We start from the raw sequence: 14113 nt of genomic DNA, 5'->3' as shown, positions 1-14113 counted from the left end.
GCTACGTAAACTGTTGGCGCTATGTAAATAAAAGATAAACATAATAATGTATTGAACATCCCCTGTTTCTCCATTCCAGGACCTCATTTTCTGGAGCAGTTGCAGTGGAAGGTTACAGAAGACTGCCATGTTATTATAATATGCAAGGTAAACTATTTTTTTAAAACCTAGAACATTACTTAAATGTTTGTCTTAAAACATTTACTGTTACTTTATATGTAAATTAAGAAGCTGTAAACAGAACTAATACTGTTTAAAAATATGTATTTACATCATAACAGGAACAGCTTTGCCCTATTGTTAAAAGACGTTAATCTATTGGTTTGTCTTAGTCTGTCAATTCTCGTCTTGTCATACGCCTTGAATATTTGCATCGTATGAAGTGCTGCTTAAATTTTTGGCGCTGTATAAATAAGATGATGATAATGTTTCTATGCTTCTATTTCTGTGTTTTAACATGTACCTTGATGGGTCATGACAGAGTGGTGGGACAGGTTGATTTGGAATTAATTGCTGCCTTGACATTCACCAACATATAGAAGAACTGGTACATGTTTAACATATACTATATGTTAACTAAAACATAAATTGGCAAAAACTGAGTTTGCAGCTGCATATTGCAGCACAGACAAGTTAATACAAGTTGAAACAAGCAAGCAAGCCAGCAGATTTGTTAACCCACCTTAGGAGGAAACAAGGTAACTTGTGAAGTTATCACATACCAAACCCATAACCCTATAAATACATTTAGAAAAATGTAATTTTTTTTAATGGATCCCCCCAGGCACCCTCTCAACTGTGTGCAGTGGGATTGGAGGGTAATTAAATAACCCGGGTGACACAGAGGCATGAAGCTCAGCCATAACTTCCCCCGTAACTCCTCACCTTGCCCCACTCCCTTTACCCATTGGGGTTAAAGTAGGAAAAAGCCTTTGGAGAGGCATAGAGCCCAGCATACTTCTCTACTGTCATTCATCTGCTATCCTGTGGGATAGGAGGAAGTAACATACAAAAAATAAATACCAAAAAATCTTTTTTCAAACCATTACCTGAAGGCATGTTTTTTGCAACAAGTTTTTGCTTTTTTTGCTTTATTTATTGAGCAGTCCCTTTTCATGGGCTGAAAAGTATATAGTGAGTATACAAGTTGCTTTATGAACGTTGACCGTGTGAGCAGTTAACCCTTAACTTGGATGACAAATTGACTTTTTAATGAATCAACGCTACAGTGTGCTACAACACTATTTAGAAAATGTCATTATTCTCTTATCTATGATATATTATATCATGATATATAATATCTATTATATACAGGTAACAAATATAACTAAAGAAACAACTCTCAAGTGGTCTATGGACAAAAAGTCACTTTCTAAGGGGCAATACGATAGCCAGAGTGGGGATGGAAAACTTACAATTGAAAAGGTAAGTAGACCCCAGAAATATTGGTTGTTTTAAAAATACTGTAGCAATACTATAACAGAGTAAAACCAGACAGGGAGATAAGAGCTACACCAGTGTTTTTCATTGAAATGTTGCATCAAAGCTAATAATGGAAATTGAAAAAAGTAAGGTTTTAATTGATAATCATGGCTACATGATGATTCATAAGAGCAGGGTTACTCTATACAGCAAATTATTACAGGTAAGGTCTACCAAAAGTTTATGGAGTCGTTGTTGGTCAAAGGCAAATTATATGGGCATGAAATGCACACATGTAAAGTAGTACTGTTTTTCTCATCAACGCAACGCAAAAAAGTTGACGTTTTTCTGTCAAAACAACTAAAAAGACACGCTTTCCACTATTTTTCTAGTTTACTAATGAAGACAAAGGGAATTACAAAGCTGTTGTGAAAGATAGCAGAGGGGAAGATGTAAGTGATCTGGATCTCAGTAAGGAAGGTAGGTGGCCTTCTCCAACTCTGATGTGCATAATTCTACTCATGATCCTGCACAGTAAGGTTATGAAGCCACAGAAAGTATGTCGGATTGTAAACTCTTTGAGCAGGGCCCTCCTTACCTTTTGCTTCATAGATTAAAATTGTTATGTACTATTTGTTATGTCCTGCTTACCCATTTTAAAGCGCTGAAATGATGGTGCTTTACAAATAAATAATAACATACAGTATGTAGCCTTCATCTAGAAAACAGCAACACACTTTCTGTTTTGCAAAGGGACATATTGTAATGGTACCCACATTTTTATTTCTGAGTTACTTTCTGTTTTTTTTATCCATTCCTGTCATGTTTAGGAAAATATACACATAAGTTCTGAGCAAAAAATGTATTAAAAAATATGTACCATATGGTACAGATTCATGACTTCTAGCTGGCACATGTTCTGACGCATTCCATGTAAGAGAATTTTTTTCAAGTATAGAATGATCTTTACAAGTGTTTCTTGTTGTCTAGTTGGCCAATAATGTAAGTTTTAGCAAAACAAAGATTTTCAGATTTTTAATTTAAAAAAGTACCTATGAACTGCAAGATAGGTCTTATGGGTAGAGGCTCCAAGAGCAACATGTTCAATTATAGATGATGTCATTAACTTTCCAAGTGATATTATTTATTGTTGAAGTATAGAACAGGTTGCATTATTGAAGGTTCTGAGTGATAAAAGGTAAGAATCACATTTAGCCAGGACAAAGTATACACTATGTGTGATGAGGACACAGACTCTTACCATCCTAGGCCCCTGTGCACTGTTGATCCAGATCCAATAAAGAGCAATATCTATTTAAAGAAGTGCAGACATGCAACACGGTAAAAAGATATGCCAACAAAAACTGCAAAGTATATGTTAGTGAAATTTTTATTGTAATACATTGTAAATCTTCCTCCCAAAAATATGAAACAAATGGTACTTTAAATTAGTAATAATAATAATAATAATAAAATATTTATGTATTTCAGGATTTGAAAACATTATGAAAGAGATTTGCAAAATTAGTGGTAAGTCAAGTTTTTACAATGGTGTGTTTGCAACAGTAAAATGCAGTTAATTCCTACAGCGGCATGTTCTGGATTAGAAACAGCCCCTCCCCCATTTACCTGGAGAAGTTCACCTCATTGTATTCCCTGATAAATGGTAGCTAAATGGCCTGGTTTTGGAGATCCTATAACCAGCCAATATACAATGCACAAGTTATTACTTAACAAGTACAGACCTTCGTAGTATCATTCTTTCACGTTGTGCAACCTTTTCAGGCGGATTGCTGGCATATGATATCATGTCCTTGAACTCTGCACAAATAGGATGCTCAGCCGCAGGAAAAGGAATTAAGTCTGGACAAGTGGCCGGGGGTGCTGCCCTGGGTTCAGGCTTAGCAAAGAACCCCTATTTAATATAACAATACATACAACAAAAACACAATCTAGTTTAACTATTAACACAGAAATGATTGCATTGTTCTTACATCATCACTGTGTGAGTTAGAAAAAGAATGTGAACCCCTAGGATCAACAAAAGCTTATTGGAGTCAGGAGTTAGCAAACCAGGAGTCCAATTATTGAAATGGAATTGGAGGTGTGTGTGTGACGGGATGCCCTGTACCCCTACTGGTTACTCCTGCCAAACGTTACTTCCTCCTGCCGGGACACCAGCGATTAACCCCTTCAGCGTCAGACAGAACCAGTGTTGTAGAGAGAAGGGGGACTGTCGCTGCACCGGAGCTGCATTGGCACTGTGGCTAGCCAAAGCTTAGCTACACAGTGTGGCTGTTGTCCTGAAAAGGACAAAAAAGGATCATAGCAGCCCACCCCAACCATCAGACAACACTCATGTTGAGGTGAAACACAGGCGCTTCCCTGACTTCTGGCTGAAACCTGCTGGATATCAGATCCAGGTACACATACTGGCCATGGAGGGCTCGGTCCTGTAAATTCTGACCCGATGGAGAGTAAAACACCACACATAAAACCCACCCCCAAAATACAGGCTCCCCAAATCTGTGTCCAAGTCCCACAGTCTTTAGAGTCTCTTGTACTTTGGGAAACGTGGCACTCTGTACCAGGGCCCATAGTCTGTAGGAAGGAGGCTGGCACTCAGTCCCCTCCAGGAGCCCATGGCACGGAGGCCTCCGTGACAGTGTGCTTTAGAGTTACTTTAACATAAAAAAACACCCTAATACTTTTAGTATGCTATTCCTACAAAGCATCTGCTGATGTGAACCGTGCCTCACACAAAAAAAGATTGCAGAAGACCTTGAACTGTTAATTTGCATTAAGATGGAAAGGGTTACAAAGTAATCTCATATTCATCAGTCCACAGTTAGACAATGGAAATGATAAAGTACTGTGACTATTCTACCTACGAGTGGGCACGCAGCCAAGATGCTTAATGAGGTAAAAAATAACCCTAGAGTAACAGCTAAATGCTTGAAGGAATCATTGGAACTGGTTAACATTTCTGTTCATGAGTCTATTGCATGAAAAACATTGAACAGGCATTGAGTCCATGGAAGGACACCACGACGGAAACCGTTGCTCTCCAAAAACACATCGCTGTTTGCCAAAGATCACCTTGACATTCTACAACACTACTGGGAAAATGTTTTGTGGATTAATGAAATTAAGGTTGAATTGTTTGGGAAGAACATGTAGCACTGCATATGGTGTAAAAAGGGCATCACATACCCACATGAAAACATAATCCGTACAGTGAAGGGAGCATCATGATTTGGGGCTGCTTTGCTGTCTGGACAGCTTGGCATAATCAAGGGCACAATGAACGCCCACGTTTATTAAGGTATCAAACAGAATAATTTCAGGGTGGCTGTCTGCCAGCTGAAGCTCAGTAGACATTGTGTAATGCTGCAGGACAATGACCCTACACATCAAAGTAAATCTACCACAAAGAAGGACGAATTGTCTAATATTGTGTGCAGCTCTGATCCAGAGCTACTGGAAGCTAAATCCAAGGGTTTATTTATTCACCAGCACTGTGAATGTTTAATGGGTGTGCTCAATATAGGCATGAAAGATTATCATTGTTTGTTGCCAGTTTAAGCATATTGTGATCAGATCACAATAAATGAATGATGAATGCTGAAAACCAGGTAATTCCAAAGGGGTTCATTTACTTTTTCAAACCACTGTATATCGAACATTTTTTTCCAGTACAGTTAAGATATATTTCCATGTATGATCACCATGTCCTCTGCCTATATGGAGCATATGACTGCATTTACATAAAACATTTGCTTCTGCTAATTTGTGCTTCACTGACAATTATCAAAGGCACCTGACATACCAAACTGCACCCATTCTTCCTCCTGAAATAAATATCCTCATTCTTACTGGTAAAGTCACCAAATACAATTTTAAGCAGAGTATTCCATTTCGTGTTGGTGTAAACCTTAGTTCACCATTTTATGGCAAAATGGAGAATTACAGCAAATTGTATGCAATTCTTTTTTTTAATTTTATGTTGCCCATAGTAGGCCACGTGTCTGCATCTGTACATGTAGTTTGGCTAATTGCCTGTCCAATAGAAACAAAACAACAGCTACCTAAATGAGATTTGCAATTTATGTTTTCATTATATATAGATTCTAAAGTCACAAGAGCAGAGCCTTCTTTTTCACCTTTACCAGTATGCCTTAACGTGTGTTAATGTTATAGTCAGTTATTGTTAATTTTCGCTACTCTCTCTAATTACAGCACTAATAAATCAGCTGGCACTATATAAATAAATGTAATATACTATTTGCAACCTTGCATCTGAATACTGTACCTCACTGTGTGGAGTAAGTACACTCAATTGCACATTTTTAAATATTTCTACTTTTTATGATCTGACTCTAGATAAGAGACTTTTCCAGTTTTCTTCTTCTTTTAGTAATCAATAAAAAATGTCTCTTGTTTACCCCTTAAGCACTTTCTGCTTCTCCATTGAAATGTCAAGGCACTTCGGAAGGAATTAAAATATACAGCGATGTAAAATATTTCACTGAAAGCATGAATCCAACTTGGCACCACAAGTATGTCTCCTCATTTGAGTTCATTTAGAAGTGGCATACTAACATTGCACAGAATGACAACTGAAAACACTGTTGGACAATAACAGGATATATAACTGAATTATAGAGGATTATAATATTAACCGGTATTTCCAGTTACAACCAATTTTGTGAAGTTATCTGGAAATATCTTTAACAAAAATAATTTGTTGAAAATATTGTTTTTGAGAACTCACAAGTATACATCAATGTTCATTATTAATTAAAACAAGATATAATCCATCAATTTATTATTTGATTATGTGCATATTTCAAGTCTTTTTTGGATCTTTCACAGAAACAAGAAATTGGACAGTACAGACAGAGTTAAATCGGGAAGCACAATGAACCAAGTCTGGCTTCATATAATCAACCCTACAGATGCAGACAAAGGGCTGTATGTTTTAGAACTATTTGATGGCAAAGACATTCATAAACGGACCCTTGACCTGAGTGGTAAAGGTAATCCTCATCTGTGTCATATGCACATACGTCCATCACTGACACAGTAGTTCTGAACGATATTACAGACCAATGTCCAAACGTTTGTCGAAGACAAACATTACCAGACAGAGTTGGCCCTACATAAAGAATAGAAATGCAATATGGCAACATCTTGTGCAAGTCTTCACACTGATTAATACATTATGCAGGGCCATATCAGCCCATCTTGCAGGAGGTGCTCAGCTCATAACAATTTGTTTGTTGACATACAAACTCCCTGACCCATAAATTGCCCATTTGGCTCAGAAACATACCTAGATAAAAGGATGTATGTGAAATTGATACATTGCTGTCAGTTTTAACACTTGCCAATGTGTGGTTGCAGGGAACATATATCTTGCATACTAACATCTGTTAAAGCAAGTTGGTTTTGTGATTGCATTGCTATAAACAAAAAACCCAAAATGACTAAATACACCAACTGATAAACCAATAATGAAAGAAGCGCTGAGAAATATTTTACCCAAAGCTGAACAGACATGTACAGAATGTGCTGACCCACTTAGATAAAAACACTGATTGCAATCGCTAGTATGTTAAGCAAATACACCTTACCAGTTCTGTCATTTTATTTATTTCTTTAAATAATGACAAAATACACATTTAAGATGTTTTTAGTTTCTATGGTAACAGCCAATGAGTGCCTGTTTTTTTTTTGTTTGTTCTTTACCAACAATGTATTTTTCTGCTTAATTACAGCATTTGATGATGCTATGGCTGAACATCTCAAATTTAAGTAAGTGTATTAGCTCCACGTTCAACATCTTATTGTACAGTATTTGCTCAGTTAGAAGACAAGGTTTCTTATATTAGAGGTCGTCTAATAATCAGACCTTAAATAGAGGCCTGGATCCTCATCTGCCGGGGCTCCTCTGACGGAGCGCCGGTGTGACATTACCTTCTGGTGCTCTGTAGAAGCCCCGCCGGCAGTACTGGCCAGCAGCAGCGGAGGTTGTCTACTTGCATTGCGCAGACGTTCACCAGCTGCCAGGGAGGAGGATCCCCTGCAGCGCTGCAGGAAACCTGGTTCCTCCTCTCTGGCAGCCAGTGAAAATCTGCACGATGCACTTAGACAACCTCCGCTGCTGCTGGGGTTTTCTATGACAGAGCACCGGAGTGATTTGACCTTCCAGGGCTCAGTCATAGAAGCCCCGGCAGAAGTCCTGAGTAACAGTGGAGGTTGTCTGCAAGCATCATACGGACATCCACTGGCTTCCCCCACTTGACACCAGGGAGTCTGGAGCGTGGGGGATAAGTCTAGCGATGCAGGGGACCTGGATCCTCCTGTGTATGCCCCCCCCAACTTCTGAGCTGGCTTCTGAGTCCCCGGTGCTTAGTCCGGGCAGCGTGTAGAGCTCTACGCGATTCGCATAGAGAGGAAGTTGTCTACGCGAATCGCGTAGAGTTCTACACGCTGCCTGGACTAAGCACCGGGGACTCAGATGCAGGGGACCTGGATCATCCTGTGTTATGCCCTCCCCCAACCCCCAACCCACCGGTGCTTCTGAGTCCCCGGTGCTTAGTCCGGGCAGCGTGTAGAGCTCTATAGAGTGAATCGCATAGAGCTCTACACGCTGCCCGGACTAAGCACCGGGGGACTCAGAAGCACCGGTAAGTTTGGAGGAGGGAGGGAGTGTTAAATGGGGGGCATAAGGCATTTCTGGAGGCAGAGTGCTCTGTGAAATGCCTTTTAACCCCCATTAATGCCACTCTGCCACCAGAAATGCCTTTTAACCCTCTATACGCCACTCTGCCTCATGAAATGCCCTATACCTCCCTATATGCCACTCTGCCCCATAATATGCCTTTTAACCCCCTAAATGCCAGAGTGGCATATAGGGGTATAAGGCATTTCTGGAGGCAGAGTGGCACATAGGGGGTTAAAAGGCGTATCATGGGGCACAGTGGCATATAGAGGGTTAAAAGGCGTATCATGGGCCACAGTGGCATTTAGAGGGTTAAAAGGCATATCATGGGGCACAGTGGCATATATGCGGTATAAGGCATTTCTGGGGCAGAGTGGCAAGCCTGGGGGCAGATGTGCATAACTGGGGGGGGCAGGTTGAAAAAAAAGAAAATAAAATTTTTTTTTCTCAATCGTAGCTTTTATTCACAAACAATTGTTCACATAGTTTACATGAATTCACATTTACTGGTAAAACTTTTTTCCTATAGGGTCGTCTCATATTCAGGCTTTTTCTTTTTTTCATAAATTAATATTCAGATTTTGGGGGGACGTCTTATAATCAGGGTCGTCTTATAATCGAGCAAATACGGTATATAGCATATAAGGCATATCAGGGAGGCAGAGTAGCAAATATGGGGGGTATAAGGCATATCAGGGAGGCAGAGAGGCATATAGAGGGGGTATAAGCCATATCAGGGTGGCAGAGGTATTTGGTAGGATACTTTAATGTTACAACATATTACAGATTAATAAATGTCATTGTTGTGTTAAGAAATCTTAAGTTACAAATATTTTATTGAAAACATACATGTCGGCATGCATGCATGCAAACTTTTCCTCCTGGCATCCTAAGAAAAAAGGGTGAGGAGCCTCAGGTAGGCAGAGTTACGCTAGTGCAGTATTGTGCTCCAGACTATCTGGTACAGATACTCAGTAACTGGAGCTTATTTATCAGCGTTTAGGCTGTGTACGTATCTCACACATGCACAGTTTAAATGTAACGCTGCCAGTCGGTAATTTATATACTGTGACAGACCCAAATTTGATGGGAAGGGACTGAAATTCGGGACTATTGGCAACTGTGTAAAAAGATGGTTTAGAAAGTTAAGTCGAGTCAGAGAATTAAACTCTGTGAATTGGTAAAACCCAAAACAAGATGTGGATTTAGTTATATTTGAGAATTACCAAGGTCTTATAGTAAAGTAAATAGGGCACTTTAAACAAGACGTAGATGGGATTTATTAAAGTATTTATTTTCTGAGAATGTGGCAGATAAAAGAATTCCAGCTATCATATTTATAAATTTAAGGAAAAAAAGAGATTTTACAGAAGGTACTAAAATGGGAAGACTAGATGGTCCAAATGGCCATCTGCCCTTGAATTCCATATTTCTGATATAGGTTACTTTTTTTTGTAGTTAACATGTAGTTATGTTTCCTATACTAATTACACTTGATTGGAAAAATTATTACGCTATATTTTCAACAAACAGAACAATGACTGAACTAACGTAGTAAGGTTTTCATTCATTTGTTTTACACATTCCTACAATGGTTTGTGTTTTTGTTGTTTTACAGGGAAGCTGCTATTACAGAGAAAAGTAAGTGCAAAACTGAAAATGTTGCCCATCTGTTATCCCAGATTGTAAGCAAGTTGAAAATACTGAATAGTTAAACATTGTTCATTTATTAGTCAAGCAAAACCAACATGGATACTCTTCGACGAGAAATTTGCAGGAGTTAGCCTTTCATAATGCCTAACTAAATCAGTTAGGAGATGCATTCTCCTACCTAAAACGTGTGGTTTATGGAATAACCTACTTTCCAGTTTATTTTATTTTGTAAAAGATTTTCGTAAGGTAGCATCTTTATATCATCCTAAGTTGATACAGAACTGTTGCTGGCTTCCATTATAATATTTTTAAATATTAAGTCATATTTGCTGTCTATAAAGGAATTTTGTTTATATTTTTTGCAACTTTGTGCTATCTCCAGATCGTGCTAAAGTAGTCCGAGGTCTCCCAGATCTAGCTACAATAATGGAAGACAAGGTAAAACTATATTTTAAGTATAAACAATGTATTATAGAAAGCATTACAGAGTAAACTGTTTGGAGGTCCTCACTAGATCATCTACAGTTACACTTTCATGGTTAAAAGTCAAAGCTTCTTTTTTTTTTTCCTAACAGACTCTGTGTCTGACATGTCACATATCTGGGGACCCTTCTCCTGAAATTACCTGGATAAAAAATGAGAGAAAGGTGATGTTTAAAGACAGATACAAGTTGGATGTGAAAGGTACAGTGGTAACCATTACCATAGATAAGATTTGTGCCGAGGACTCTGGGAGATACAGCATTACAGTAAAGAACAAATATGGTTCAGAGACTGGCCAAGTTACTGTGAGCGTCTTCAAACATGGTGAAGAACCAGAGGAACTTAAAAAGACAATGGGAAAACCTCAGAAACTAAAGTGAAATCCATAGTTAAAAGAAGTGTTAAATCTGATTTAATCTGCCTTATATAGTGACACTTTACTGAAGCTGCTTCTACACATTAAGTGTATGTTATATCGCTCTGGTGTGATTTTCTTTTTGCAGTTTACTTTGTATGTAATGTATGATTCTTGAATAAACAATTGCTCAATCAATTGCTCCTCTTTTCAGGGTTTGTGATATAAATGTGACTGCAAGAAAGCTAAACAAATACAATGTTAGTAACATATGCTATTTGAATAAAAGTGTTTGTTTCATAAGGCATATCTGTAGGTGTAATGTGTTCCACCAGCCAAGGCAAAAAAACTATGGCCTTGGACAAGCTTCCTTATAAACTAGTCATCCATCTGTATTTGGTAGTCGCATGCTGCAAAGCAAATACAGAGTAATGTAGGGTGGGGAATAATTTTCTTGAGATGTAGATGAGTTTGTGTTTTTGCCAGTGGAAGAGCAATGCATAAGATAAAGGTAGGAACAGGATGGTTTCAAATTTAACAAGATTGGTATTGTTTGTGTTTCGGCCACACCCATTGCTGACAAGTGTAGAAAATCAAGAACATAGAGATGTCATCTACAAAGACAAATATTGGCAGTAGAATGGGTCATACTGAAGAGTTTAAAAATAGGATGGCACATTTCTCACAACCCAGTTAAATTTTTGCCCTGTAAGATTTACCCTGGTTCTTCGTAGGTGCTATTATTGTGAAGTGTCTAGTAGTAACAACAGCTCAGCCACACATTCACAAAGCGGGTCTGTTGAGTGCTGAAGCATGTTGCACATAAAAAAACGCCTAATGTTCTGATGGATAAATCTGGGTTTGGTGGATGCCAGGAGAACATTACCTACACTGTGCTTACTGTAAAATTTAGTAGAGCAGAGATAATGGTCTGGAGCTGTTTTTCAGGGTTTGTACTAGTTCCCTTAATTCCAGTGACGGGTAATATTAATACTACAGTGTACAAAGTAATTTTAGACAATTGTATGCATCCAATTTTGCGGCACCAGTTTGGGGAAGGCTCTTTCCTATTGCGGCACAACTGTGCCCCCGTGCACAACGCAAGTTCCATAAAAACATATATTTGTCACATATACGTGCACACATGCATTTACTAACATACAAACACAGACACACATGCACTAACATACACATACCCAGGCAGACACTTATATACAGACACACATAAATACCCAGCACAGACACACACTAACATTCATACCCAGGTAGACACCTCTGTTTTGAGCATTTGCCCCATTGCCCCCAGGATTTACCAATGCTTCAGGCAGCCAAAAGTGGTTGCAAATTGGAGCACTGAAGGGGCATTTTTCCCTACAGGTTAATGTATACATATAAAAGAACTTACAAAATACTCTAATACAAATATCACTGTCTATACAGATATACTGTTTGCTGTATGGCATATACAAAAGTAATCATAATGCAAATTTTGAAAAGTGGTCATATAACCAATAAACTGAATCCAATCAGAAGGAATATCCCTTTATTTGTTGAAATAAGACCGCATTGCAGCAGTTTTTTTTTTTATATAACCCAGACATCTGACCATTAATTGGATGTGTGTGGTGTACATGTAGTACTGCTGGCTACATTTTAGCTGATTTGGTGTGGCCTTGTCACATAGAGTTCAATGTCCTGGGAAATACAAGGTAACAATGAAAGGTTAGTAACCTGGTCTTTGAGAGTTTGTTAGAAATTACCATTTTAAAGCTAATACCTCAACACTAGCTCTGCATATGGTACATATGGTATATAAAATAAAATGCCTTGATAAATTAATAAATCATCTTAGCCAACTATGTATATGCAAAGAACTATGCATAAGGTTAAATATAATTACAAATATTTTAGTTTGTTTTGAAAAGACCGTAAGGAGACAACAAACAATCCTTATGAAAGAGGACAGTATTAGCACACAGTGCCCTCGATCATAAAATTAAAATCCTAAAGCCTAACTTGGATATTTTGACTATGACTTCCGAGTATTCTTAAAGAGACAGGCACTGACACCATGCAGCGAGCATTGAGAGAGAAAACGCATCCTTTTTATCAACATGCATTTAATGCATACAATAGATGAGTGGTCCCTTTAAATTTCCAGGTGGTCCCCCTGTAAAAGTCAGCTCTGATCTGTGAGTGTTGGGGCGGGGGTTAACAGAGTATTCCCATTTTAATGAGAGCACAAAACAGAGGCACAAAACATCAGACTATGGTGGAGCCAATGCGATCCACCTCTGGAACCGCAGCTTCTCCCACATGTTACGTAAAAACATTTTGAAGAAGGCACAGTAAAGCAAACTTTACACATAAGAAGAAAATTAAGCAAACAGTATGAAATACCAGTTGAGAATGGTCTATACCAAACATTAAATATGTCACTTTTCTAGCAAAATCAGGCATACAGGGTTATAAAAATGAATTTAACTTGGGGTCATGTTAATTCAGGAAAAATATGACATCACAAACAGAGGTGATATTTGATTTAACATTTGCTCTTTCTGCAAAGGCTTAGGGGTTGTAAAATGCCAAGGATGAACTACGTGAATTTGATCACGGTGAAACACACAGGCATCTGGGTATGGGTTGGGCAAACGTCTCTATTGCTAGACTATGATCATTCTCCAGGGAAAGGGAAGCCTCCTCTAAACAGCCTGTGTCTGGTTTTCAACACGGGCCTGAGGAATAACACCTCTCCATCCCATAAAAGAAGAAACAATAATAAGGAAAAAGTGGTCACAAATGTCTTCTGTACTAAGAAGGTTGAAATATGAACCCCTTACACAGTAGCAAATGATCCGGATTTCTTGACAGATCCAAAAGTACAGCACAAAGTAAAATAGTAAAAGGGTACAAAGTAAAACCCCATATGAGATTAGTCAACTGGGCCCAGGTGTGATCCTTGCCTACAGGTGCATGGAGACTAGAGTTTAGTATAGGGTACATCAGAAAGAACAAATCAAAGATCCCTGCATGCTGGCAGCTGATCTTCTTTTGTGTGCCGGCACAATCTAAGTAAAATAAATAGTTAAATAAATCAATACAAAACATGCACACATAAACGAATTATTTTTTTAACATAAAAAGGGCAGATCCCTAAAGCCTGAGTGACAATAATCAATGTCATAATTTATTCACTAAAGCGGGAGTTGGCAGGATAGTTGTGGTCCCGCATTTCATGTGAATGGTGAGCTGGATCTCCCTAATGCATTGTTCAATCAATAAGATGACTTTCAAGAAATCCCACTGATGTAAATATGGGCTGGGCTCGTGATAATCTCAAGTAAAAATGCTACTCTCTTGGCAAATCCCTCTTTAGTTAATAAACCCCATTAATTTTTTTGGTATAATTATAGCATATAACCTCCTTCTTACTTGTGCTTTATCTGAAACTTTGCATTTTCATCATTACATCA

The 14113-nt window shown here is 38.3% G+C and overlaps 1 protein-coding gene across 1 annotated transcript in view; it reads left to right on the top strand.

Annotated features, from left to right (window-relative positions):
* LOC149301036 (myomesin-3-like) overlaps positions 1-7243 on the top strand; it is a 47949-nt gene extending 40706 nt beyond the window's left edge. The window contains exons 27-33 of the mRNA XM_089484589.1: positions 80-147; positions 1315-1425; positions 1815-1902; positions 2914-2952; positions 5876-5981; positions 6298-6461; positions 7203-7243. Of these exons, the coding sequence (XP_089340715.1) occupies positions 80-147; positions 1315-1425; positions 1815-1902; positions 2914-2952; positions 5876-5981; positions 6298-6461; positions 7203-7243 (617 nt within the window). The remainder of the gene's footprint in view (positions 1-79; positions 148-1314; positions 1426-1814; positions 1903-2913; positions 2953-5875; positions 5982-6297; positions 6462-7202) is intronic.
* Positions 7244-14113: the final 6870 nt, after the last annotated feature.

Source organism: Sceloporus occidentalis, unplaced genomic scaffold, assembly GCF_023333645.1.
Source record: "Sceloporus occidentalis isolate IW3139 unplaced genomic scaffold, rSceOcc1.0.p SCAF_22, whole genome shotgun sequence".
Lineage (NCBI taxonomy): Eukaryota > Metazoa > Chordata > Lepidosauria > Squamata > Phrynosomatidae > Sceloporus > Sceloporus occidentalis.
This window is presented reverse-complemented; position numbering and strand designations above follow the sequence as displayed.